At 50.5% G+C, this 27,037-nt stretch overlaps 1 protein-coding gene across 1 annotated transcript in view; it reads right to left on the bottom strand.

Moving 5' to 3' along the window:
- The window catches only part of CENPE (centromere protein E), a 1,817,274-nt gene that overhangs the window by 859,491 nt on the left and 930,746 nt on the right, over positions 1-27,037 (bottom strand). The window contains exon 33 of the mRNA XM_086962044.1: positions 23,833-24,138. Within this exon, the coding sequence (XP_086818170.1) occupies positions 23,833-24,138 (306 nt within the window). The remainder of the gene's footprint in view (positions 1-23,832; positions 24,139-27,037) is intronic.

The raw sequence follows: 27,037 nt of genomic DNA, 5'->3' as shown, positions 1-27,037 counted from the left end.
TCGGTCTGAAGACTGTGTTGTCGATCAGTTTCGGTTTCGTTTTTGGTTCCATCACTTTTGATTTCGATATCAACAACTTTGGGTTGCGTTGATCCGATGGCTCTTTTCTAATATTCTTAGCCGAGCTGTATCGCTGGGCTATAGAATGTGTTTCGAGATCTTGGCTAAGGCCTTCCGGCGATGCCTCGATCTGAGCCTGTGGAACCACAGAAGTCTATGTTTGAGGCGTTGTACTCATGGTTGGCCCCGTTTCATCACTGGAGTCTTCTTCGATGGCCCCGATCCCTTGTTCGTCGTCTCCTACCTCGACGATGTCTTCAGCTTCGTCAACATAGTAGTTGGAGTCATGTTCTGAATCTTGATCCGCCTGTTGATCTGAATCTTCGGCCTCAATGAGATCTTGTTCATCGAAGATATTTTCGGGCTCCGGCGCTGGTTTCTGCATGATTTGCCTTGCGGCCCGTCGAACCCGAAGTCCCTTTTTGGATCGAAATTGGGCACAGGGTAGGCAGTCGGTTTCATTACGTTCTGGAGATAAACACCTGTTACATACAGGGTGTTTATCTATATGTGGGTATTTAGAATTACAAAGAGGGCATCTTTTGAATTGACTTTGTTCTATCGACGACCGATGTTCTTGGCGTCGAGAAGGTCTGCGGCCCGATTAGACGTCCTGAGTTGAATAAACTGTAGAAAAAGCTGTTGGCACCGATCGAAACAATACCGACGAGTCCGAAGGCCCTTTGGCCTTTTAGAAAAGTTATTTTCGATTCCGAACTTGGAGTAAAGGAAAGTACATCCGAACCCAATGGCGGAAAAAAACAATCTGAGGATGGAGCGGATGCCCATGCACACTGTAGTCCAGGGGAGGAGCCACCTATCTCGTGATACTCCGAAGACTCTTCCAGGACAACAATGTGCAATCATCCGGACCCAACACTAGGCGGCGATCTATGCACAGATATGAATTCAGCAGCTCACATGCCTCTAACATAGGCTTTCTGATTGGGCACATACTAAATGAATCATCTCTGAGGTGCAATATGGGTTCTTCAAAGGAAAATCAACAATAGACCAGCGCCTAAATCTTTATCTTTTAATCTCAAAATATACAATAGCCAAACCCGGAACTCTTCCTGGGTTTTATGGACCTCCCCTCTGCATTTGTCTGGGTGAAACACAGTAAACTGTGCATTTTGCTTGGTGACCTTGGGGTGACCCGGCGATTATAAATGTTTTAATGACTGTGAGAAAGTGTCATCTTTCTTGCCTTGGTATGCCCCCACTTTTATCCTGAATTGCTGATGTGCTTTGACTGAGTGTGCCCTGGGTTCCTGCCAACCAGGTACCCAGGGCCTGTGTTCCTTCCCTAAAACTGTGCTGAAACTAAAAACCCAATTGGCATCTCTGGCCACCTGCCAGCCCCTAGTAAATGGTACCCTAGGTCCTCAGGGCATGGTGACCAGAGAAGACTCCTGAGGGCTGCAGCACTTATTGTGCCACCCTAAGGGGTCCTGTACCCTGGCACCCACACACTCTTTGCAGGCTGAGTGCCTAAGTACAAACCAAAACTAAGAGTCGACGTGACACACATCCCTGTGTGCCATGCCCACAAAACCTACTGCCCTAGCATACTTAAGTCACCCCTCTAGCTGGGTGCCCTATGCCAGAGGTGTTGGCACAGGTGCATGAGCTCGGTGCCCCTACTGTACCCAGGGCCATTCCTGGGCACTGTAAGTGCAGTGATGCCATTAAGAGTATATGGTGCTGGGAGGTTGTCATTACGAACTCCACAGTCCCATAATGGCTACACTGAAGACTGACAAATTTGGTACCAAACTTCTCAGCACATTAAACCCACACTGATGCCAGTTTGGGATTTAATGTAAAATGCACCAGAGGGCATCTTAGAGATGCCCTCTGAAATCCTAACCTACAATCCATGTCTGGGCTGAGTGGCTGCAGAGGCTGCCACACAGCAGACATGTTGCTGGACCCCTGGGTGGAGAGCCCCCCGCACTCCTGGGACTGCAACAATGCACATCCTGGGCGAGGTGCTAGGTCTCCTCCCCCAGTAGGGGCAGGGGGAAGCTTCAAAGGCATGCCGCCTCTGAGAGCTTCTCCAGTACCCATCAACTGGCCCACACCAGTTCTAACCCCCACTCTGGCGGGAAGACTGGCGGGAAAAACTACGTCAGGAAGGGGGTGTGTGCCCGCCTGTGCCAACCCCACCCCTCAGGTGGGGGAGATGAGGTGAAGCACGACCCCAGGCTCCGGCCATCTTGTAGATGGGGAGCCCTGCCCAACCCCAGCTAGGCTCCTGCCCCCCTCCCACAGGAGAGGAGCAGGCTAGGGGTTGTACTCACCCCGGAACGGGAACCCATTGGACCCTGTCCTTGCCCTACCTGTAACGTCCCTAAATTCAGTATTTAGGGGCTCCCTGAACCTTCCTTCCTCATATCCCGATACAAAAATTAGACTCGTCGTGCAGCTGCTAACAACAGGACGACAACAACTGACTTGGCCCCAGCCCTACCGGCCTGTCGATCCTGGAACCTGCTCCTGCCTAAACCCGGCGACTCCTGAGGACAGCAACCTTGGGACACCCAGAGGACCTGCCTGCCTTGACCCTCTTAAAGACTGGGACTCCCATCAGCAGAGGCTCTGCTGCAACAACCCACCTGGTGCCAACCAGGAAGCTCCGGACAAGCCCACTCTGCACCCGTCGAGACCGGGCCGGGCCCAACCGAACCAAGACCACGAGGACGTCCCCCTGGAGACTGGGACCCGAAGTTGAGTGCCCAAAGACCCTCCTCGATGAACCAGCCGACGCCTGCAGACTCAGAACCAGGGGCCACCCCAACCACGGGTAAGCTTTTCTGACACCCAAAGACACCCCTGCACCCGGCGTCCTACAGCCCCCTGTGCATCCCTTTGGGGTACCTACCTGTGCTCCAAGATCCCAAATTACCTCTCGAAGTGCTGGTCGCCCCTGGAGAGTCTCCGTCCCTGAGCCTGCAGCCTTTGTTCCTTTTTGACCTTTCCCATTGGATAACATTGAGCGCGCGACGGCTCAAAAGCACCCTGCACCAGCCGCCCGAGTGCCGCTGGCTCTGCCACCTTTGTCCTATCCTACTTCCCCCTTTGCCCTGAGCAAGTGACCAGGAGCCCAGCTCCCACACGCGTGGCCTGCTAGCCAGCAGCCACCAACCGTAGGACACCTTTACACCTCATTGGATATCATTGGGCCTACCTACCTCTGCACCCAGCCGGCCCTGCGCTGCTGGGGAGGAACCAACGGTACTTACCTGACCCTGGGGGACCACCGAGTCTACACCCGGAACCCTAACTTCACCGGCCAAGTACTCACCTGGAAACCGGTAACTCACTTACCTGCCATTGGATAACATTGACCCATTTTGACTCGAAAATGTTTTAAGTGTGAAAGTTTTGAAAACCACAAATATTCATATAAAATCAGCCGAAGTCTGAATTCCGAAGTACTCACCTGCAAGCAGGCGAGAAGCCATTACTGTACCTTGCAGCCCAGTACTGAACCGCAAAAGTAATCCTTACCGGGTTTACTAGTAATCTGTATTTTCTCCATAGGAACTCATTGTCTGCTTTTCTATGAAATTTCTTTCAAGTGCCTACTTTTGAAAACTTGAAATATTCTTTAAAAATCGTACAAACTACTGAACAGCAATTACCTACCTGTTTTAAGTTCAGACCCCAGTGCTGACCCTAGAATCCCAGTACTGGATTACAAAAGTAAAGCAATCATACTTTACCTGCAACCTCAATTTTCTCCCTTTGAATAACATTGATAGATTGTCAATGAAAAGTTTTTAAGTGTGAACTTTTAAAACCGCTTTATATTCATGAAAATTCACCACAGTAACTAAAGCACAAGTTACTACTTGTGTAACGATATATCTGTAAGAGACATTAGTTAGTGATAGATTCCTTACCTTAGAATATCCCCAGGCGTCAGACTGGATCCGGAAACTTTTGCGTAGCAGTACCCTTGCGCGTCGGTAGGCGTCGTCTGTGGCTCCGCGTCCGTCGTCGGAGTCGTGGGCGCCGTGATGACGTCGTCGGAGTACTTAGACGCTGCCTCCGCGTGCTGACGTCAGCTCTTAGACCCAGCTTTTCCGCGCCAGAAGCGCAGAGCCATGCCAAAAACCAACTCTGGTGCCATGAAACTAGGGTCCTGAAAGGGGATGACCTTAACCCTAGATATCGGTTCGCATAACGGGGAGGATGGGTGGGTCGGTAAGGAATCTATCACTAACTAATGTCTCTTACAGATATATCATTACACAAGTAGTAACTTGTGCATCTGAAAGAGACATGTTAGTGATAGATTCCTTACCTTAGAATAGATACCCCAGCAATACCAACCCCGTGGTGGTGGGTCTGCGAACCAATAATCATACCAGAAAGTCCTGGAGGACGGAACGGCCAAAGTAGCTATCCCTCCGGGCTTGACTGTCCAGGCAATAATGTCGCGCAAACGTGTGCAGCGAGGCCCACGTATCCGCCTGGCAAATGTCCTGCAAGGGCACACCTCGGCCCAAGGCAGTTGTAGGTGCTGTGGCTTGAGTGGAGTGAGCCCTCGGCCCAACAGGGGGTTCCTTCTTAGCCAAGGAGTAACACGCCTGGATACACAAGATGATCCACCGGGAGATGGTCCGCTTGTGCACCGTTTTCCCTTTCTTAGCGCCCGCGTATCCAACAAAGAGTCGATCATTCACCCGGAACTGTTGTGTGCAATTCAAATAAAATGAGAGCGCACGTTTTGGGTCCAGACGGTGGAGCCTCTCTTCCTCTCTCGAGGGGTGCGGAGGCGGAAAGAAGGTGGGCAGTGTGATGGATTGCCCAATGTGGAAGGCCGTGACCACCTTGGGTAGGAAGGAGGGCCTCGTTTGTAACACAACCTTGTCCGGATGGACTGAAAGGAAAGGAGGCTTACAAGATAGAGCCTGGAGCTCACGCACTCTCCTGGCAGAGGTGATGGCTACTGTAGGAGGGTGGATACCTGACTATGGTTGCCCCCAACTTTTTGCCTGGTGTTTTGCTGGTTTTCCGACTTAGTTGACCTGGGACCCTGCTATTCAGGGCCCCAGGCCTACTGCTCTCTCTGTAAAATGGATTCCATGTACCTTAGGCACATATCTAAATGGATACTGAGTTACCTTATCAGTCCCTGTACAGTGTACCTTAGGTACCCAGGGCATAGGTGCACCCAGGGCCTACCAGGGGCTGCAGCATGTATTATGCCACCTCTGGCAGGCCATCCAAATCTGACACAACTGGCTGCACGACAGCTGGGGCAAGGTGGTGTAATCACCCTTTGCTTTAGATATAGTATACCTATATCTAACCCTAAAATGGACACATGTATTCCTATCAGTCACTCCTATGGCAGGCCTTATCAATCCTGAAGGCAGAGTGCTTGGAATTATGTGAGATGGTGCTCTGGCATGAGCTGAGCTCGTCTGCAGCTTGCGGAACCAAGTCCTAATAGCTGTTCCATGATAACGCGTACCATATACTCTTAAGTGCATTATAATCCTCGCCGTTATTTGCCAACTCTGGTATCGCTTTATCAAAACATGTCGAGTAAGGTGTCATACGAATTGGAATACTAACCCCTCGCCAATTCTGGCGACGGGGTTAGCATTCCACCCTTCTAGAGGGACACGACATGTATGTAACTGTGAACCCCGGTTAAAGTGAACTCAAGCCTCAGCATCACAAAATGGATGCTGCCACCACAGACACAAGTCTGACCTCCTGCTGCTGGGAGTCCTTCCAGCGAGGAGAGCTTGGACAAAGGGTTTCCTGTCAGGGGCGGTGCTAGCACCATCCCAGACAGGGTTTGTGTATCCTAGGTAGGCAGGGCTTTAGAGGAAAGGTGACTGCAAGTGGCACCCCGGTGCTCACTGTGCATATGCCGGCTTGAACCAGTTCCAGGGGCACACCAGCCCCTAAGCTGTGGAAAGTCCGGAGAGGGGTGTAACCACCCCTCTTCCTGGTCCCACCCATGGGCAGGACCTAGTCGCGTACCAGCCCCTTTCTTCAGAATAAAGGTAGGAGCGGGGACCCTTCCAAATTAGATCATCTTTGAATCCTGAAACTACTTTCTACGAAAGGAACTCAAGACTTCTTCCTAAGATTTCTCTCTTGTGACTAAGGAGTAGTCACCCTGCATCTGCGGGCACCAACTAAGCAACCTGCGGTTTGCTGCACGTCCTTCCTCCGGAATCCGACTGACCAGCACGACGAGACCCCGCTTCCCTGGCACCTCTGACCTCAACCTGCATCATCAGCCCAGCTGAGATTCGTGGGTGTGACGAGACCAAGGGACCGGCCATCTTCAGAACTGCACTAAGCTTATCCAGCACGACCGCCGAGGGATCCTCGAGTGAGTGCTTTGGGGTTCGAGAAGCCCTAACCCTGAGCAGCTCCAGCACCGAAGTCCAGCCCCCCCAGCATCCACGAGATCTGCGTGGGGCCCTTCTGCTCTTTGCTGCTCACCGCGTTGTCCGGCTACTTGCCTGCTGGCTTGTGGCCCTCCTGACGACGCACCACGATGAAAACACCGCTGGTCTGGTTGCTATAGACTGGCCCTTGCTCCCCTCCAACAGAGGAGCACCCCGGACCCTCCTGGTCCACTCCAGACGCCATTTTGAGTCCACCGCGTGGGCTTGCATCTGCCAAGAGTTGTTGCCCCAATCATGGGTCCAGCGACGTCGACAGCAGATACCTTCGTGGGACAGCTCGCACCTCCATCCTGGTTGCCGACAACGCCTCCTGGTCCAAAAGACTGCAGAGCCCAGCGTCGCCCACTCACCTGGTCGAGGTGACTTCATCCGGTGCCATCCTGGTGCCCATCTAATCACTGGCTAGTGATTCAGAACTTGGTCCCCTCTGCTTACAGGTATCCTCCATCACCGATCCAGGCTTGGATCCCTTCGAACTTCATCACTGGTCGCCTGCCAGCAACAACTTCTTTCAGGCTCCATAGACTGCAACGAGGATTCCCGACGTCTTTTCAGACCTGTGCAGCCGCAGCCCCTGGGCTAGGTAACCTGAGTATTTTTTGGTGCTCCAGCATAGCATAACTATTCAAAGGTCCAGATCCTTTTTCGTTTCAGCTCTACCTAGTCGGATTTGTCCGATAACACTAACTTTACAAAATCTAGCATCCATAGACTTTGTCCCGCATCCCGCATGAGAGTGCACACTCTGCACCCGATCCCCCTTGGCCTCCTGCTAGTAATCTGAAGGTTTAGTAGTCCAGTCCTAGCGATCCTAAAGTCTATTAGAGTAGTACTTACCTGCTAGTAATTTCGCATTCCACTTTTAGAGTATATGGTTTTTCGTGCCCCTCGTGCATTTGTGGAAATTGTGCAACTTTAAGTATTTTCATAAGAGCTTTGTATTGTGCTTAGCGCCCTGTCCTCATAAAGAGTCCAGGGCTGTTGTGTTCTAAATAAATATCCTTTTATTTTCATAACTACTTGTGTGGTGTCCTTTCACTTGGTGTTCAAGGGGTATATGTGATGGTATAACAGCTGGCTTAACACGCCCTCTAGAGTCTAGCCTAAAGACTGCTCTTGTCCTTGCTACTAGGATAGCTGGTCTACGGTTGACTTACAACCAATCATCAATAAGGGTTATTTGGACTGATACATAGTGATCACTAGAATAGTGAGCACTGCATATCAGGCCAATTTCTCACAGCTACCAGGAAGGCAGTCTTCAAAGAAAGAAGGCGAAGAGGACAGTTGTGAAGTGGCTCAAAGGGAGCGCACATCAGAAACGTAAGAACCAGGTTCAAGTCCCACTGAGGCATCACGAAGGGAACAGGAGGAAACGTATGAGTGATACCCTTCAGGAATCGATTAACGATAGGGTACTTGAACAAAGAGGGTTGATCAGGCAGCCTCAGAAAGGCTGAAAGAGCTGAGATAGCCCTTGACAGTGCCCAGAGCAGAGCCCTGCTGGGCAAGAGAGAGAAGAAAGAGGAGAACCTCCGAAAGAGGGGCATTAAGGGGATCCACAGCCTCTGCTGTGCACCATGCCACAAACTTATTCGACCTGCAGGCATATACCGACTTTGTGGAGGGACGCCTGGCTGCCAGAATGATGTTACAAACTTCAGAAGGCAAGTCAAATGGCCTCAACTGTCACCGCTCAATCTCCAAGCATGGAGGTGGAGACTGGACAGGTTCGGGTGGAGGACCGTCCCCTGCTGCTGCGACAGAAGGTCCTCCTGAAGAGGCAGACGAACCGGGGGATCGACTGACATACTGGGTAGCTCGGAATACCAGTACCTTTGTGCCCAGTCTGGAGCCACAAGGATGACTTGTGCCCGGTCGCGCTTGATCTTCTTCAGCACTCTGGGCAGAAGTGGTATAGGCGGAAAGGCGTACAACAGACCGCAACTCCACTCGCGACGAAAAGCGTCTCCGAGCGAGTGCCGCCATGGAAATACCAACGCGCAGAACTGATGACATTGCGCGTTCTCTTCGGTGGCGAATAGATCCAACCAAGGCTCTCCCCACTGCAGAAAGAGACCTTGCACCACGTCCGTGTTCAGACGCCATTCGTGATCCATCATGCACCGGCGGCTGAGTTCGTCCGCCCTGGCGTTCAGAGAACCTGCCAGGTGTTGAACCATTAGAGTCACGCCAGAGGCGCAGAGCCTCCTGGCAAAGGGTCCACGACCCCACCCTGCCTTGTTTGTTACAGTACCACATGGTGGTGGTGTTGTCCGCGAACACCTGCACTACACTACCTCGGAGAGACAAGAGGAATGCCTTCAGTGCTAGACGAATCGCCCGCAGCTTCAAAAGGTTGATATGGAGCCGGGACTCCGCCGGAAACCAGAGGCCTCTGATCTCCGCCTCTCCCATGTGGCCTCCCTAGCCCTGGAGGGACGCGTCCATCACAACTACGTGCTCCGGTTGGGGAAGGGAGAGGGATCTGCCATTGACCCAATCGCGGTCCGTGAGCCACCACTGCAGCTGTCTCGCAGTACCCTCCGAGATCAGGACATGGTCGGACAGGTTGCCCTGATGCTGGGCCCACTGAAACTTCAGGGCCCACTGAAACTTCAGGTCCCACTGCAGAGCCCGCATCCGCCACCTGGCGTGATGCACCAGAAGGATGCAGGAGGCCATCAGCCCCAGAAGCCGCAGCGTCAACCTGACGGAAACCCGGGATAAAGGCCGGAAGATTGGAATCAGAGCCTGTATATCCCGAACCCACTGTTCGGGCGGGTAAACCCGAAACTGCGCCGAGTCGAGAACCACTCTGATGAAAAGGAGCTTCTGAGAGGGACACGGGTGTGACTTCTGCACATTGATGGAGAACCCCAGCTGGTGCAGGAGATCCGCCGTAGTCTGGAGGTGGCTGACGACCGTCTGGGGCGAGCCCGCCTTCAACAACCAGTCGTCGAGGTAGGGGAAGACTGAGACCCCTAACCTGCGCAGATGAGCTGCGACCACCGCCATCACCTTCGTGAACACCCGTGGGGCGCTGGTAAGGCCGAAGGGGAGCACGGTAAACTGAAAGTGCACGTGGCCTACCGTGAACCGCAGGTAACGCCGATGGGCCGGCAGGACCGGTATGTGGAAATACGCGTCCTGCAAGTCCAACGCTACCATCCAGTCTCCTTGGTCTAGGGCAGCTAAGACCTGAGCCAGAGTCAGCATTTTGAACTTCTCCTTCCGGAGGTAGCCGCTGACGTTCCTCAGATCCAAGATAGGGCATAGGCCCCCTTTGCCCTTCTTGGGTACCAGAAAGTAGTGGGAGTAGCAACCATTTCCTACTTCTGGCCCAGGAACGCGCTCGATGGGCCCCTTGGCCAAGAGGGCCGAAACTTCCTCCTGCAGGAGCCGCAAGTGATCCCCCGATACGCGGTGGTGTTGCGGTGGCATGGCTTGAGGAGTCGTCTCGAAGCGGAGGGAGTAGCCCCTCCGGACGATCTGCAGCACCCACCTGTCCGAAGTGACAGTGCGCCAGTGAGTGTGGATGGCGAACCCTGCCTCCCACTGGCGTCACATGGGCCGAAAAGCACAGACTAGGAGGGTTTAGAGGCGGATGCTGCGGGGGAAGGTGTGGACTGACCTCGCCTGTTTCACCGACCGCCTCCACGGCGGTTTCCACGGCCGCCGCCGCGCTGGATGTTAGTCTGCGGCGAGTGGCTGGCGGCACGTGTGGGGACGCCCCTTCCTTGGCTACGAAAGGAGCGAAAGGCACCCGTTTGCTGGCACAGGGCCGAGAGGCCCAAGGACTTGGCCGTAGCCCTGGAGTCCTTAAAGCGCTCAACCGCGTGGTCTGCCTTGTCGCCAAAGAGGCGACGGCGATCGAACGGCATGTCCATCAGTGTTCTGGACATCTGCCGAAAAATTGGCGGATCTCAGTCAGGCGTGGCGTCTCACCGCCACCGTCTTAGCCATCGCTCTGCCTAGCGAGTCGGTGGTATCCAGCCCACACCTGATCGAATACTTGGCTGCATCCCGGCCCTTCGCAAGGGCTTGGCCGAATTTGGCCCTTACCTCCAACGGGCACTCTGGCAGCACCTCTGCCACCGTCTCCCACAGAGAGTGGGTGTAGCGGCCCAAGAGGCATGCGGTGTTGGAAGACCGCAGTCCCAAACTAAGGGAGGAGAATATCTTTTTACCATAATTCTCATACCTCTTGGATTCCCTGTCTGGCGGGGCAGTCTGGAATGCGGTCTGGGAATTAGAGGCCTGGATGACCAGACTCTCGGGGGTGGGGTGGGAGGATAGGAAACATGGGCGAACCCGTAGCCAACCGTCGTATTTTTTCCCGTCTCTCCTTTGAGATAAATACTTGGGCGAGCTTGGTGTCCAGTGTCCCTCCCAAGAAAGTCTTTCTCCTTGCTGGCGTTAGGTGTGATTTCTCGAAGTTCACTGAGAAACCCAGGCTTTGCATCAGTGACAGTTTTTTGAATGTGAGTTTTTACCATGTCGAAAGAACTGGCCTTGATAAGGCAATCGTCTAGATATGGATATATCTGTATCGACTGCAACCAAAGGTGGGCTGCCACCGGGGCCAGTATCTTCGTGAACACTCTGGGAGCTGAGCGCAGTCCAAAGGGAAGAACTTTGAACTGGAAGTCCCTGCCAGCCACTCTGAACCTTAGAAACTTCCGGTGCCTGGGAAAAATTGGAACATGGAAGTATGCATCCTGAAGGTAGAGTGTTGCCATATACTCTCCCGCCGAAAGAAAATGGAGGATTTCTTGAAGTGTCAGCATCCTGAATGACAGTTTTTTGAGGAATTTGCTGAGGGCACGCAGGTAGAGGATGGGTCGCCATTCCCCCGACTTCTTGCGAATAAGTAGAAGCCTTTTCCTTTCTGATGATGAGGTACCCTTTCTATTGCTCCTTTTCGAATCATAGTGTTGATCTGGGCAAACAGCTCCTTGAGATGTGCTGGAGGTGGTCCTCTTGGGGGGAAGTTTGGAGGAGTTTTTACGAATTCCAAAATGTGACCTCTGGCTACCACATCCAGAACCCATTTGTCTGTGGTAATCTTGGACCAATTTAAGTAATGTTGGGATATTTTTCCTCCAATTTGGTTCGGGTTGGGACAAAGTGGCGGCAGGATGCGTTTCTCACTTTTTATTGTCTCTTCCGCGATAGTTGGATTTTCCTCGAGACTGAGAGAAATTTCCTTTTCTCTGTCCGTAAGTCTGTTGACAATATGGCTGGTATCTTTGGTTTCCCTGGGCGGAAGTATAGGAGCGCTGTTGGTTATAGCCTCCTCTATTAGAGAAATTCCCTCTTCCTCTTGCTCCACGAAAGGACGACTTCCTGTATTGTAAAGTGCCCAGCGAACGTGCTGTCTCAGGACCTTCTTGATGGCTTCCAGAGCATCGTCAACATGCTTTCCAAATAAAAACTCTCCATCATATGCCATATCTACAATCCTTGTTTGGACCTCCTGCCGAAAGGATGTTGCCTTCAACCATCCTTGCCTCCTGAGAACAGCTGCACCCGCTAGCTGACGAAAACCTGTGGCAGCAACGTCCACTGCAGCATCAATCATCTCAGACGAAATGCACTCTCCTTCCTGAAGGATCTTCTTTGCTTCAGCCCGATCTGGCTCGGGAAGTTTGTCCACATACGGCGAGATGTCCGACCACATATGCCTATCGTATCTCCCTAATATGGTTAGAGAGTTAGCGGCTCAAATAGTTGTAGCTGCAATTGTAGAAACTTTTTTCCCGATAGAATCTAGACGTCTCCCGTCTTTACCTGGCGGAACAGAGACCTGAGATGTTGGGTTAGTAGACCTCTTTTGCGCTGCCTGCGCTACCACAGAGTCTGCTTTCGCTTGTCCAATGAGGCACGCTGGAGATGAATTTGGCGCCCTATATATTTTATCCACTTCGGGAGCACTGCTGGCAAAGAATTTGGCTTGGACATGATCTTCAGTCCTTCCTTCCATATGAACTCTATGATTGGAATGGTCCAACTCTGTTTTTGTGGCGAAGACTTGAAGTCATACATGAAGCAGTCTTCTTGTTTTGACTCCATAGTTATCATGAACCTCCTTGTTGCTCTATCCATGATCTTGTGGAATGAGGCAATGTCCACAGGAGGTGACTCTGATGTTGTAGGTTCTGCCGGAGAGGGCGTGTTTGCATTGTAGTCCTCATACTCCGACGATTCTGACCAATTGTCTAATTCTCCTTCTTCCTGCTCCTCATGATCTAAGTACTCTTCATCTCCTGTTTGAGGAGCTGTGACTTGTGATGCACACAATGCTGGACGTCCTTCCTCCAACGTCACAGAAACAACTGGCTGTGCCTGCTTTGAAAGCGGCGTCGCTGTTTTAGGTCTTGGCGTAGATACCTGAGAGTCACCTGACTCTGAAGGTGGAAAACACCTATAGTAGTCGCTGAGCATTTATTGTAGATTGCAAAATAATTTCTCAGGCATTTGCATGCCGGGAGCAGGCCTGTCTTCATGTGATAAAGGCTCTGTTTCATGCATATCTTCCTCCGTATCGTCTTGAATCTTAATTTGGAGGTCAAACGGATTTCTGGCCGCTCCAAAGTTTTCATCTTCATAGGATCCTTACTCATCCGAATCCAAAAGTTTCTCTGGCACTACCAGCGTAGAAGGAATCGCCTCATTAGTAGCCCTTTTCTTTAACAGCGTAGCTGTAGTTGCAGGTGATGGTAACGGTATCCCAGATGACTGTGCTGACCAGACTTGTAAGGTAGTGCAGCTGGACAGTGGTGGCCTCGATGGGATCACCTCCTTCGCCAACGAACCTGCTTTTTGCTGCTGAATTGTTTGCCTCGTCGACTGTACCATCGTCGACGATTGATCTATCTTAGTCGACGGCGACTTTTTAGATGATATCTTCGTCGACGAGGTCGACGACGGTAACGTCGTCGATGGGGACGTCGACGGGGACGTAGTCGACGGTAGCTTCGTCGACGTGGATTTCATCTTCGACTAGGATTTCATCGTCGACAGTAACGTCGTCGGCGAGAGCTTCGTCGACGAGAGCATTGTCGACGGCACAATTTTCTTTGTCAACGGGGAGCCACCCGTCGACATTAGATTTGTAGACGAGGAGCTCGTCGACGGTACCTTAGCCATCGTCGACGGGACTATAGTCGACGACGAGATAGGCCTGATCTGCACATGAACCAGCGTAGGCGATGAGGCCGAAGACATCACTAGAGCTGGCTTAGGTGAGGAGAAAGTCATCGTGCAGGTGGTAGACGTGGCCACATGAGAGGAAACGCAATCCTTTTTTGACGTTGAAATTGTCAAAGGTGGCAACTGAGGAGGCACAGACTTTGAAGATTTCTTGGGAACTGCAGATTTCCCAGACTTCTTAGAGGGCGTACTATCCATCTTAACAGGTGGAAGATCCTTTTTTGAAACCCTAGGCCCAGGAGAATCCAGAGAGGATTGGGCCTTCTTTGTCACCTTCGCCCTTGGAGATGAAACTTCAGTTTCAGCCTTCCTCTTAATAGAAATTAGTGAAGAACCAGAGGCAATGCTTCCTACCTCAGACAAAGGGTCCTCCTTGTCCTTGAGTCTGTTAAGCCACAACAGCAGTCGTCCTTCTCTGTCCTTGATGGTCTTAGGGGGGAAGGTCCGGCAGATCTTGCACTCCTTTGCCTTATGGTCAGGATAAAGGCAATATACACATTTTTTGTGGGGATCTTCTTTGAATAGCCTAAGCTTCCCACAAGAATCACAGGCCCTGAACAGGGATTTAGAAGTAGACATCTGAAAAACTTGAAGAAACTAACTAATCTTGAAGAAAACTGAGCAGAGCTCAGGGAGACTCCCTTCACACGACGTGCGGTAGAAAATCTGAGAGCCTGAGCCTCTGGGGAGAACATTCTGGTGGGTGCTGTCGCCTGATTGGCTGCAGTTTGGACTAATACATAATGACTAGGATAGTCACGATTGTGAAGGTTTTTTCTACTGTAGCTGGTGCTACTTACTTCCTGGTTTGGTACTTCTGATATTTGCTATATGTATTATGGCATATTATTGCTTTTTTATGTACCGTGGGACTCCCACTCCGACGACGGGGAATGATTCAGGCATGTGAATCTATGAAAGACACCCCTAATACTGGAGAAATGTGGCGACCACGTCTCCAGCCACGAGACTCCCTAGTGGGATGAAGCAACGGCAGAGTGGAAGAAGGCTGCAAGGCGAAAGCCGCCTGTACAACCAGACCCTGAGTTCTAAGGTGGAGGAACAAGCACACATGATCATCTAGTGCCAGCCAATGCCGGTGTGCAATGGCCCGATCCACAGGGTCACCAGAGGAGGGCCATGCCCAGGTACCAAGCAGGATGTCAAACAGACCCACCAACGCTCCACGTCCATAGGCTCCAGGTGGAGGAGATTCAGTAAAGGATCAGAGGACAAGGAAAGCACAGGGGGCTGCAAGTGAAGACTATCCACAGCCCGGCGAACAGCTTTTGCGAAAGCCGCACTAGCCTCTGCCTCCGTTTTGGGGGGCAACAATAAACCATCGGTCCGGGATGGACGGAGGCTAACTCTTCCACCAGACAGTAAAGGTGGAGAAGCCAGAGGCCGACCCTAAAGCCATGGAATACTAGGCACCTGCACCAAGGGGCACCAAAACGACCCTGGGCACGGTGATCCTACTCACTCAGCCATTTACACAACCACTCGCCCATAAAACTCATACAACCAGTCACTCACCCATACAGCCACACACTCACCATACAGCTATTCACACATCCATGTATTCATCTATACAGCTACTCACACCCTCTTATTCACCTATACAGCCACTCAACACAGCCATTCACACAGCCATTCACTCACCCATACAAGCACTCACACGCAACCACTTGCATATCTATTCACACATCCGTACAAGCATTCCCACATCTGCTCACCCACCTATACAACCATTGGCACAGTCACCCACTCTCCAACACAGCCACTCACACACCAACTCACTTATCCAAACACCCACTCACACAAATACTCACCCATAAGCTACTCCTAGAAACAGTCAATTACCCATACAGCCACATACTCAACACAGAGCTACTCACACACCCATTTATTCACCCATACAGCCACTCACAAACCCACTTATTCACCCATACAGCCACTCACACACCGACTCACCCATACAGCATCAACACAGCCCTTCACTCACCCATACAAGAACTCACACACACAACCACTTACATATTCATTCATATTCATACAAGCACTCCCACATACACACATTCACACAGACACTCCTTCTCCATTACAACAATTCACACACCAACTCACTTAACCAAACACCCACTCAAACAGCCACTCACTAACTCACTTGCACACCCAGTCACTCATGCATACAGTCATTTAGACACCGAGTCACTCATTCATACAGTCAATCTCATACCCACCCACACAGCCACTGACAAACCCACTCACTCACTGCTATACACAGCCACTCACATTAGGTTAGTATCACTCAGTAGTACACAGTGTACTAATTTTACTTTTGAAGTCGCTTAGTATATATGTTTAACTATCAAAACACTTACACCCACTGAATGATGTAATCAGTGATGTCACTGACCATGAGTGATCTAATATGTGAAGTCATAAGTAGTGCATTGCACGGGCATACATTCTAGTTAGATTAGGTAACTGTAACTGCCAAATTTCACTGGCTTTGTATGAGTAAAATCTGAGCCTAACGCACAAGATACCGTCGGTAACAATATATCTGTAAGAAACAGTAGTTTGTGTTGGATTCCTTACCTTAGAATATCCCCAGGCGTCAGACTGGATCCAGAAAGTTTGTCAGCAGTACCCCTGTGTGACGCTAGGCGCCGTCTGCGGCTCTCCGTAAGTCGTCGTTGTGATCGCCGGGATGACGGAGTACTTAGACGCCGCCCTTGCGCGCTGACGTCACTTCTGTACATAGCTTTCCGTGCCAGGAACGCAGAGCCATGATAGAAACAGACACTGGTGCCATGAAACTAGGGCCCTGAAAGGGATGTCCTTAACCCTAGATATCGGTTCGCAGAACGCGGAGGATGGGTGAGGCGGTAAGGAATCTAACACTAACTACTGTTTCTTACAGATATATAGTTACGGAAGGTAAGTAACTTGTGCATCTGAGAGAAACAGGTTAGTGTTCGATTCCTTACCTTAGAATAGATACCCCAGCAATACCAACCGCGGTGGTGGGTCTACGAACCAAGATCACACCAGAAAGTCCTGGAGAATGGAACGGAAGAAAAAGCCACCTCTCCGGACTTGGCTGTCCAAGCAGTGGTATCTAGCAAACGTGTGCAGCGAGGCCCAAGTAGCTGCCTGGCAGATGTCCTGCAAAGGGACTCCCTGACCAAGGGCAGTAGTAGCTGCCGTGGCCAGAGTGGAATGGGCGCGCAGCCTGGAGGCTCCTTTTTCACCAAGGAGTAGCAAACCTTGATGCAGAAGATGACCCACCAAGAGATGGTCCCCTTGTGCACCGCCCGTCCCTTCTTTGCGCCCACTTAACCAATTAAGAGCTGATCGTCCACCCGGAACTGGCGTGTACGGTCCAGATAGAATGAGAGCGCATGTTTTGGGTCCAGACGGTGGAGCCTCTCTTTTGAGGGATGCGGAGGCGAATAAAAGGTGGGCAAGGTGATGGACTGCCCGATATGAAAGGCTGTAAACACCTTGGGCAGGAAAGAAGGACGAGTCCTTAGAACAACCTTGTCCGGATGGACAGAGGAAAGGAGGTTTAGAAGATAGAGCCTGGAGCTCACTCACTCTTCTGGCAGAGGTGATGGCAACCAGGAAAGCAGTCTTAAGAGTCAGAAGACGAAGAGGGCAATTGTGAAGCGGATCCAAGGGAGTGCACATCAGATAGGTTAGAACAAGGTTCAAGTCCCACTGAGGCATCACGAAGGGAACAGGAGGGAACATGTGTGTGATGCCTTTCAAGAATATATTTACAACAGGGGACTTGAAAAGAGAAGGCCGATCAGGAAGCCTTAAGAAGGCTGAAATGGCCAAGAGGTAGCCCTTGATAGTGCAGAGAGCAGAGCACTACTGGGCAAGAGAAAGAAGGAAGAGAAGAACCTCTGAAAGGGAGGGAGAGTGTGGATCCACAGCCTTTGCTGTGCACCATGCCAAAAAATTGGTCCACCTGCAGGCATATACCGTTCTTGTGGAGGGACGCCTGGCTGCCAGAATCGCATCGCAAACTTCAGGAGGCAAGTCAAATGGCCTCAACTGCCGCCGCTCAATCTCCAAGCATGTAGGTGGCGACTGGACAGGTTCAGGTGGAGGACCGTCTCCTGCTGCTGCGACAGAAGGTCCTCCTGAAGAGAAAGACGAATCAGGGAATCGACTGAAATGCTGAGTAGCTCGGGATATCAGTATCTGCGTGCCCAGTCCGGAGCCACAAGAATGACTTGGGCCCGGTCTCGTCTGATCTTCTTCAGCACTCTGGGCAGAAATGGTATAGGCGTAAAGGGGTACAACGGACCGCAGCTCCAGTCGCGAAGAAAAGCGTCGCCGAGCGAGTGCCGACTTGAAAATTCCAACGTGCAGAACTGATGACATTGCGTGTTTTCTTCGGTGGCTAATAGATCTAACCAAGGCTCTCCCCACTGCTGAAGAGACCTTGGGCCACGTCCGAGTTCAGATGCCATTCGTGATCCATCATGCACCAGCGGCTGAGTTCGTCCACCCTCACGTTCAGGGAACATGTCAGGTGTTGAACCACCAGGAGGACGCCCTGGTGTTCCAGCCATTGCCAGAGGCGCAAAGCCTCCTGGCAAAGGGTCCACGATCCCCCACCCCACCCTGTTTGTTGCAGTACCACATGGCGGTGGTGATGTCCGTGAACACTTGCACTACACTTCCCCGGACAGAGGGAAGGAATGCCTTCAGTGTAAGTCGGATCGCCCACAGCTCGAGAAGGTTGATAAGGAGCCGGGACTCCGCCAGAGACCAGAGGCCTCTGATCTCCCTCTCTCCCATGTGGCCCCCCCATCCCAGGAGGGACGCATCCGTCACCACTACATGCTCCGGTTGGGGTAAGGAGAGCGATCTGCCACTGACCAAATCGCGGTTTGTGAGCCACCTGTGCAACTGACTCGCAGTGTCCTTCGAGATCAGGACGTGGTCGGACAGGTTGCCCTGATGCTGTGTCACTGAAACTTCAGGTCCCACTGCAGAGCCTGCATCTGCCACATGGCGTGATGCACCAGAAGGATGCAGGAGGCCATCAGCCACAGGAGCCGCAGCGTCAACCTGACCAAGGCTCGGGATAAAGGCTGAAAGATCGGAATCAGTGCCTGAATATCCCGAACCCGCATCTCGGGGGGATAAACCCAAAACAGCGCCAAGTCCAGAACCGCTACGATGAAAAGGAGCTTCTGAGAGGGGCACAGGTGTGACGCCGGCACGTCGATGCAGAACCCCAGCGAATGCAGGTCAGCCGTAGTCTGGAGATGGCAGACGACTGTTTGGGGTGAGCCCGCCTTCAACAACCAGTCGTCGAGATAGGGGAAGACAAACCCCTGATCTTGTAGATGAGCCGCCACCACCGCCATCACTTTCGTGAACACCCGAGGGGCACTGGTAAGGCTGAAGGGGAGCACGGTAAACAAAGTGCTTGTGGCCTACCGTGAACCACATGTAGCGCCAGTGGGCCGGCAAGAAGGGGATGTGGAAATATGCGTCCTGCAAGTTCAACGCTACCATCCAGTCTCCCGGGTCCAGGGCAGCTAGGACCTGAGTCAAAGTCAGCATCTTGAACTTCTCCTTCCAGAGGAAGCTGTTGACGCTCCGGAGGTCCAAGATAGGGCATAGGCCTCCTTTGCCCTTCTTGGGTTGCAGAAAGTAGTGGGAATAGCAACCATGTCCTACGTCTGGCCCATGAACGCTCAATAGCCCCCTTGGCCAAGAGAGCCAAAACTTCCTAATGCAGAAGTAGCAAGCGATACGCCGACATGCAGTGGTATCATGGTGGTATGGCTGGAGGTGTTGCCTCGAAGAGGATGGGTAAGCCCCTTCGGAAGATTTGCAGCACTCACCTGTCCGACGTGATGGTACGCCAGTGAAGGAGGTGATGGCGAACCCTGTCCCCCACTGGCGTTGAATTGTCTTGAAATGCTGGACTAGGAAGGCTTAGAGGCAGATGCTGCAGGGGCGGATGTGGACTGACCCTGCTGTTGTCCCCCGGTACCGCCATGGCGTTAACCATGTCCGCAACCGCGTTGAGACTGGTTCTGCGGCCTGTGGCTGGCTGGACTTGTGGGTGCAACCCTTCCTTGGCCACAAAAGGGGCAAAAAGCGGAAGTTAGCTGGCGCTGGCCCAGGTCCAAGGACTTGGCCGTAGCCCTGGAGTCCTTTAAACGCTCTAGCGCACTATCCGCTTTGCCACCAAAGAGGCAATTGCCATCTAAGGGCATGTTCATGAGCGTGGCGTGGACATCCCCCGAGAAGTTGGCAGGCCGCAGCCAGGCGTGGCGACGAACCGCCACCGTCGTGGAAATCGCTCTGCCCAGCAAGTCCGTGGTGTTAAGTACACATCTAATTGAGTACCGTGCTGTATCCCGCCCCTCCGCCAGTGCCTTAGGCGAGCCGTGTCTGGGCCTCCTCCGGACACTGTGGCAGCACCTTCTCAACCGTATCCCACAGAGAGTATGTTTAACGGCCCAAAAGGCAGGCGGTGTAGACAGACCGCAGCCCCAAACTCTGAGAGGAGAACAGTTTCTTCCCAAACTGATCATACCTTTTGGATTCCCGATCCGGAGGAGCGGTCCGGAATGCGGTCTGGGACGTAGAGGCCTGAATCACCAGGATCTTGGGGGTGGGGTGAACGGACAGAAAGCAGGGGTCGCCCGTAGCCAGGCGGTGGCGTCGGGCCATGTTTCGATCCACAGGGATGCCTGTAGAGGGCTTGGATCAGGTGCCCGTCAGAAAGTCGGTGAGGGCTTCGTTAAACGGCAGTAGAGGCTCCGATGAGCAACCCTGGGGTTTGAGGTACCTCAGTGAGGAGGTTAGTCCTCATGGCCGCGACAGGGAGCTCAAGAGCCAAGGCCTTGGCCGCCGTGTTCAACACCACGCTATATGTAACCCCCCTCCTCCGAAGCCACGGAGGGAGGAGAGATGAATCCAGTGTCAGGCGAAGTGTCTAGACCACTGGCCTCCCCCAGCTCATCTGCCCAGTCTTGGCTTAACTGGCACTGCTGTGCCAGAGGGTCCTCAGACCCCTCCCAGTCCTCCTCATCAATCTCCTGGAAACCAGGCAAAAATGATGGAGCCGGGTCGTAGAAGAATTAGTCACCCATTGGCGTCGGAGACAGCGCAGAGTGGTGCCGCTCCGTCGTTGCACCCGGACCGGGGCTGAAACCGAGGCTGGTGTCGTCCGAAGACTGCACCGGGAGCGACACTCTGGGTCTGCGCCAGCAGAGGAGTCGTGAGGTCGACTGGCGATGACCCAGATCTAGGCCTGGATCCTGCGGGGTCCTGCGACGTCGGAACCGGAGTAGACTATGGCGCCGGGGCCGAAGCACCCGACGACGCCAGGGCCGCCAGAGCCACCGGCTTGCAAGGGATCCCAGTCGGATCCGCGGGGCCCGAAGGCACTTCGACAGGTTCTGACAGAGGGAAGTGAGTCCTCATGGCTACGAGTACGTCACGTATATCATCTGGCGCTGCATGCAGCCCAGGGACCGGCGGGTGTGGAGCTGGACGTGGCGCCAGCTGCTCCGGCGGAGCCGCACGGGTGGTGTCGCCCGAACCCCCGGCAGCGTCGTGCGAGCGTAGGGTGGAGTCGGAAGAGCAATGAAGACTTCTTTGACTTCTTTTTTGAATGCCTCAACTTACCGGAGGACTTGGAGCCCGACAAGTGGTGGTGACTCGACGAGCGGCGATGACTGCGGCTCCGCGACCGGTCCCTCTACTTCCTCCTAGAGCGGGACCTCAAGCGGCGCGGAGCCGACTGCCGGAGTTCGAGCAGCTTAAGGGACGCTCCTGTCTAGCCTTTAAGGTCAAGGTCCGGTAGTCGGGGCACCACTTGTCATCGTGGTCAGCCCCGAGGCAATAAAGGCACCGATGGGGGGGGGGGGTCAGTCAACAACATCAGGCGGTGACAGGCGTCGAAAGGTTTAAATCCAAGCCTCCCTAACTGCACAGCGGGTCGAAATTGACTCAAAAAGTGATCAAAAGAGATCAAAAAAGTCAAAAAATTACTAGAGCACTGCTCTTCCTGGATCTGCGCTTGCTGGTGCGGAAAAAAAGAAGAACTGACATCAAGGCGCGAGGGCGGTGTCTAAGTACTCCGATTACGTCATTCCGGCGAGCATGACGTGGACGACAGACACAGAGCCGCAGATTATGCCTACCGATGCGCATGGGTACTGCTGACATACACTTTCCGGATCCAGTCTGACGCCTAGGAATATTCCAAGGTAAGGAATCTAACACTAACCTGTTTCTTTCAGCCTATGACAGTACTCCTTTTTCGGACTATAGTGTAGTCATCAAGGGAAGCTATTGCTGCAGAACTGAGTATGCTGTATATGTTCTGACGTGCACCTGTAGCTTGAGTTATGTGGGTAGCACTAAGCTGCAGGTGCACATCGGAATTCTACAGCATCTAAGGCCAATTGTGAATAATGACAATGCTTATCCGGTAGCGAGGCATTTCAAATCTGTACACAACAATGAACTGAAATGCCTCACATATTATGTGATTAATGCCGTTACCCTCCTCAGAAGGGGAGGCAATAGAGAAAAACGCCTAAGAAAATTAGACACGCATAATTTTATAACTTTACAGCAAGAGTCCTAATGGGTTGAATACGACTGAAGACATGTATAATTATGTGTGAGCATCAGGGAATAGAGCGTTTCTTTTTACACTGTAATGAATCTATTTAATGATTTTATTCTGCATAATTTTTGAACATTGGTTGGTCCCTGTTGTTAAATAAGTGGAATCATATCTGATATCATGAACCAACTAGAACTTTCAAAACTGCTTCACTGAAATATACTTTAGTGGAGATATTGTAGCGAGATTTCTGTTTCTTAACCAATATTACTTGCACAGTATGGATTTTAATAGAAGTGTATGTTAGGTGTTTATGTATATATAAATAATGTTTACCAATACAAATATTTTTTTTATTTTAGGAGCACTTTAGCACTTTATTTAAACCACTCTTTGCACAGAGTAATCTGTTCAAACAGTTTGCTGTAGGAGTACATATCGTAGATTGAAGTTGGGGATGAGTGCAATGGCAATATTTGTTATGTGTTTATGCAGATAAAAATATGGCGTTTCAGATGTCTTCTATGTGTATGGAAGTATAGACGTGTACCCATGTGGATCAGTATGACAATATACTCCAATGTGATAGTTTTCATACTCATGACCATATTTGCATAATTTGCACGGATTGCTATGTTTTGCACAAAGGATTGTTTACATATTTATTGACATTTTAAGTATTTATGTATTTGGGTCTCACTACCTTGTCCACAACAACATCAAAACATGATCAACACATTTTTTTCAAATTTTGTACATGAAGACATTTATATAGTTTATTGCATTTGTCACTTTACAACTTCAAGCATTTACGCGGTTTACAAAAAAACTGTCATATCTGCTGTGAAATTCCTTGAATACAAAGCTATGATTCTGAGTAGAAGCGAAGTATTTCCTCTATGTTGATGGTGGAGGTCAGGTGACTAACAAAAGGGGTGGACACCTAGCAACTTAAAAACAATGGCAGACGCTGTATTTTCGGTGTGATCAAGGGCACAGTGTGCTCGAAACGAGTCGCAGAGGCAGAGCTTGAATAATAAAACATCTACCTGCCAGAGCCGTTTGGGTCCCTTTCTCTCATTTTGCCGCAGTGGAAGTAGTGAGAGTTTGCTTTTTTGAGAGATATATATATATATATATATATACACATATACATTCATATACATATACACATACACACACCCACCTTGTCATGTCATACATGCATAATATTGCCTTATGTTTACAGTTGTCTAAGAAGTGTCCCTTGTGTGTCATCCCAAAAAAAAAAAACCACAGGAGCCAGAATATAACATTTGGTTCATAAAATTATATTTTGCTTCCAAAACAAATTGCAAAAAAAAATGGGCTTACACTAAAAATGGCACCTTTTCTGAAATGTTTCTCAGATTATTGGATAACCACATGTCAACAGTTCAAAGCACTGTTTCAGTACAAAACAATCTTATCTGAGCTACAAATTCTGAAACAGTGAGTTACCTGCTCAAAGTTCTTCTGCATATCGTCCATGAGTTGATCTCTTTCTGTTTTTAGACTGTCTTGTATTTGCTGCAGTGTGTGTCTTTCTTGAGCAAAAGCAGCAGTGGCGTCCTGTAAATCCCGGAGCTGCTGCATAACTTTATATTGTTCATCCTCGAACGTTTTCAGAGCAGAGTCGCTAGCTCTTAATTGCTCTTTCAGCTGCTCCACCTCTGCAGTCAATTTCAGCTGCAGTTCAGTTTTCTCCAACACAATTTGATAATTTTCTTGACTTTTCTGTTGAAGTTCTTCCGCCAAATAGGACAACTGAAGACATTGAAAATAAATTACAACGGACCCTAGAACAATCACGCTTTTCAAACTATAGAAAACTGAAAATAATTCCGAAACAAAAGAGAAAAAGAAGAGTTAGAACATTGGAATGTTGGGAGCTCCATTGAAAACAATGGAGTGCTCTGGGCTTATAATGGCTGGTATAAGCCTGGAGCTCCAACATTCCAATGTTTCTTTGTTCACAGCTCTGGCTGTGAACAAAGGCTTCAGGGAACCTGTGGGGATTCTAATCCCCTCACGCTTCCAAAAGGCTTTGTTTTTTTTGTTAGAACATTCTGTCCTCTAGTGACAGAATGTTCTAATAGCCTTATAGCCCTTCGTAGATGGGCTATACCGCTATTAAAGTCCCTCTCCCTTGTTAAAGGCCCTCGCCTTCGGCTCGGGGCCTTTAACGCTGGAGAGGGCCTTTAATAGCCGGTATAGCCCTCTACGGCGGGCTATAAGGCTATATTGTAATGTCTGCAAATTCTTAAATGAAGCTTATTGATTACAGCCTTCCATTGGGGCTTTCCTTTGCCTAAGCGCAACTCATTTGTTTTATGAAGACGTCTATAAATTAATTGAGTCTTTCCAATGTATATGGGAACTAATTACAATAAGGGAGGAGAAAGAAGTTGTGAAGTATTATCGAAAGCCAGCGTTTCATGCCATTATGGTTAAATAATCCCATCAAGGGGCTGTGATGATAAAGCATGAGAACAAGCATGTAATGCTAGTGTCACTAAATCTCTTACAACGGCTTTGTTGAGGCCCAATACACATTTGGACCATTATTTGTTTTTCTTTTAAAAGGGCATGGCTTTAAAAAAATAAATTACATTGAAGGGACATTGTCTTTTGAACAGGAAAACATTAGTGAAAATAAGTTAAATTCTAGGCTACATATTTGGTTGTTGGAAGTAAAAAGCAGGGAGCAATGTTGTTCAGAAGATGGCAGTTTAGTGATAACTTTTTTGCTGCACTAATACTTTACTTGAGCACAAAAAGTTAAACAATTCCCAAAACGAGGCAAAATTCTATATTTATTACGTAGTTACCGCTATACTGCAGGGAAATTTATCCTACACAAAAATATTACATTTTCAAAATAATTACTATGCAAAGTATAAGGAAAATTGGCTACTAGGTTTACAGCTGCATCCTTTTGTAATGAATAAATCCAAACAACGAGCGTAATGTTACAGCGCATGCCACATACTATTTCAGTCGCTGAGACATGAAGCAGTCACATTGTCCAAAAAGAAAAACTTAATTACCTTGGGATAATGCTCTTTCTGGCGAATTCTGGATACTCTAACCACCAGTTCTAAACCTTCAGACCATCCCCAAGCTGGATCAGGAAGATTCAAAAAGTAAGGCTACAACATGCCAGTAGATGGCGCTGTGTTAATATTCATGGACTTTAGTTCTGTCCATGAAGTGACAAACGAAGTGACATCTAAGAGTTTCCCATGCCAGTCTGCAACAATGTATCTTGAATCCGTCTGCGCCCGCACTTGTCCTCCTGATCTCTTTTGGGGACAAGAAAGTATCTGGAGTAAACTCCCTTTCCCCTTTGAGAGGGGGGAATTTCCTCTATAGCTCTTTTTTGTAGCAGGATTTTGACCTCTCTCCTGAGCAAGCTTAGCTGGTGAGGGCAAGAGCTCTTTGGAGGAATGCTCCTTGGAAGCGCACGGAAACGTAGCATGTATCCATTGCGCAGTATATTCAGCACCCATCAAACTTTTGTGATGCTGACCCACTCTGCCAGGTGTTGTGAAGCACTTCCTCCCACTGGAGTGGGCAACGGCGCCAGAGGAAGCCACTGCTCAGGCCTTTCCTCCTCTCGTTGTGGTAGAGGACTGCTGATGACCTCTACCTCTGTTGGATTTTCCTCGAAACTGGGATTTCCCCTGGTTCTTATTTTGGGACCACTGAGGGGTTTGAACCCTCTGTTGAGCCCCTCTTCCCTTGCTGGTCTTGAAACGGCGTTTGAACTCTTTTTTCTTTTCCAAACCCACCGCCTTAACTGTATCCAGCTCGGTCTTCATACGAGTCATCTCTTCGTCAGCATGTTCTCCGAAGAGAGAGGACCCCAAAAAAGGAAGATTTAGGATGCGATGTTAAGCATCTGGCTTCAAACCTGTGAGACGCAACCAAGCTGACCTCCTGGCACAAACCCCATGTGAGTAGGAGTGTGCCGCAAGAATGGCACCGTCCGCTGCAGTGCTTATCAACTGGTTCACCACCAGACATCCTTCTGTCATAGTTTCTTCAAAGTCCTTCTGGTCTTCTTTTGGAAGCTTTGACTTAAACCTTTCCATTGAGTCCCATAAGGCTATTGTATCTACCCAACAGTGCGGCCGCACTCGAGACCTTATGTGTGGAGGCAGCTGAATTGCACACCTTGCGACCCCACGAGTCCTGTGATTTGCTGTCCTTATCTGGTGGTGCTGAAGAGGAAGCAGAAACTGCATGCGTCTTCCTTGCAGCTGCCACTATCACAGAGTCCGCTGGAGGGTCAGACTGTACAAAAACTGGGTCAGATGAAGCTGGTTTGTACTTCTGTATGCGGGCCGGCAGCGCTCTGATGGTTGCTGGAGTAAGGAAAACGTCCTTGACCGGATCATAATCCCCGGGACCAAAGGTAGCAGCGGGCGAGAGACAGATTTTTTGTGCAAAGTTAAAAAAATTACTGTCGTAGCCACCTGGGGGACAGACATCTCAATGTTCAGTTTCTGAGCTCCTCTTTGTAGGACATCTAGGTAAGTGCCTATGTCATCCACTGGAGAGGATCTAGAAACAGGACTATCCGTTAGCGTAGGAGAGTAATCCCTCTTGGAAGACCTGGTAGAAGAGGTAGATGAAGTAGACAGAGTTCTTCGACGTCTAC

The sequence above is a fragment of the Lissotriton vulgaris genome, chromosome 3_1 (genome assembly GCF_964263255.1).
Source record: "Lissotriton vulgaris chromosome 3_1, aLisVul1.2, whole genome shotgun sequence".
NCBI lineage: Eukaryota > Metazoa > Chordata > Amphibia > Caudata > Salamandridae > Lissotriton > Lissotriton vulgaris.
The sequence above is the reverse complement of the archived record's forward strand: the minus strand, read 5'-3'. Positions and strand labels throughout refer to the sequence as shown.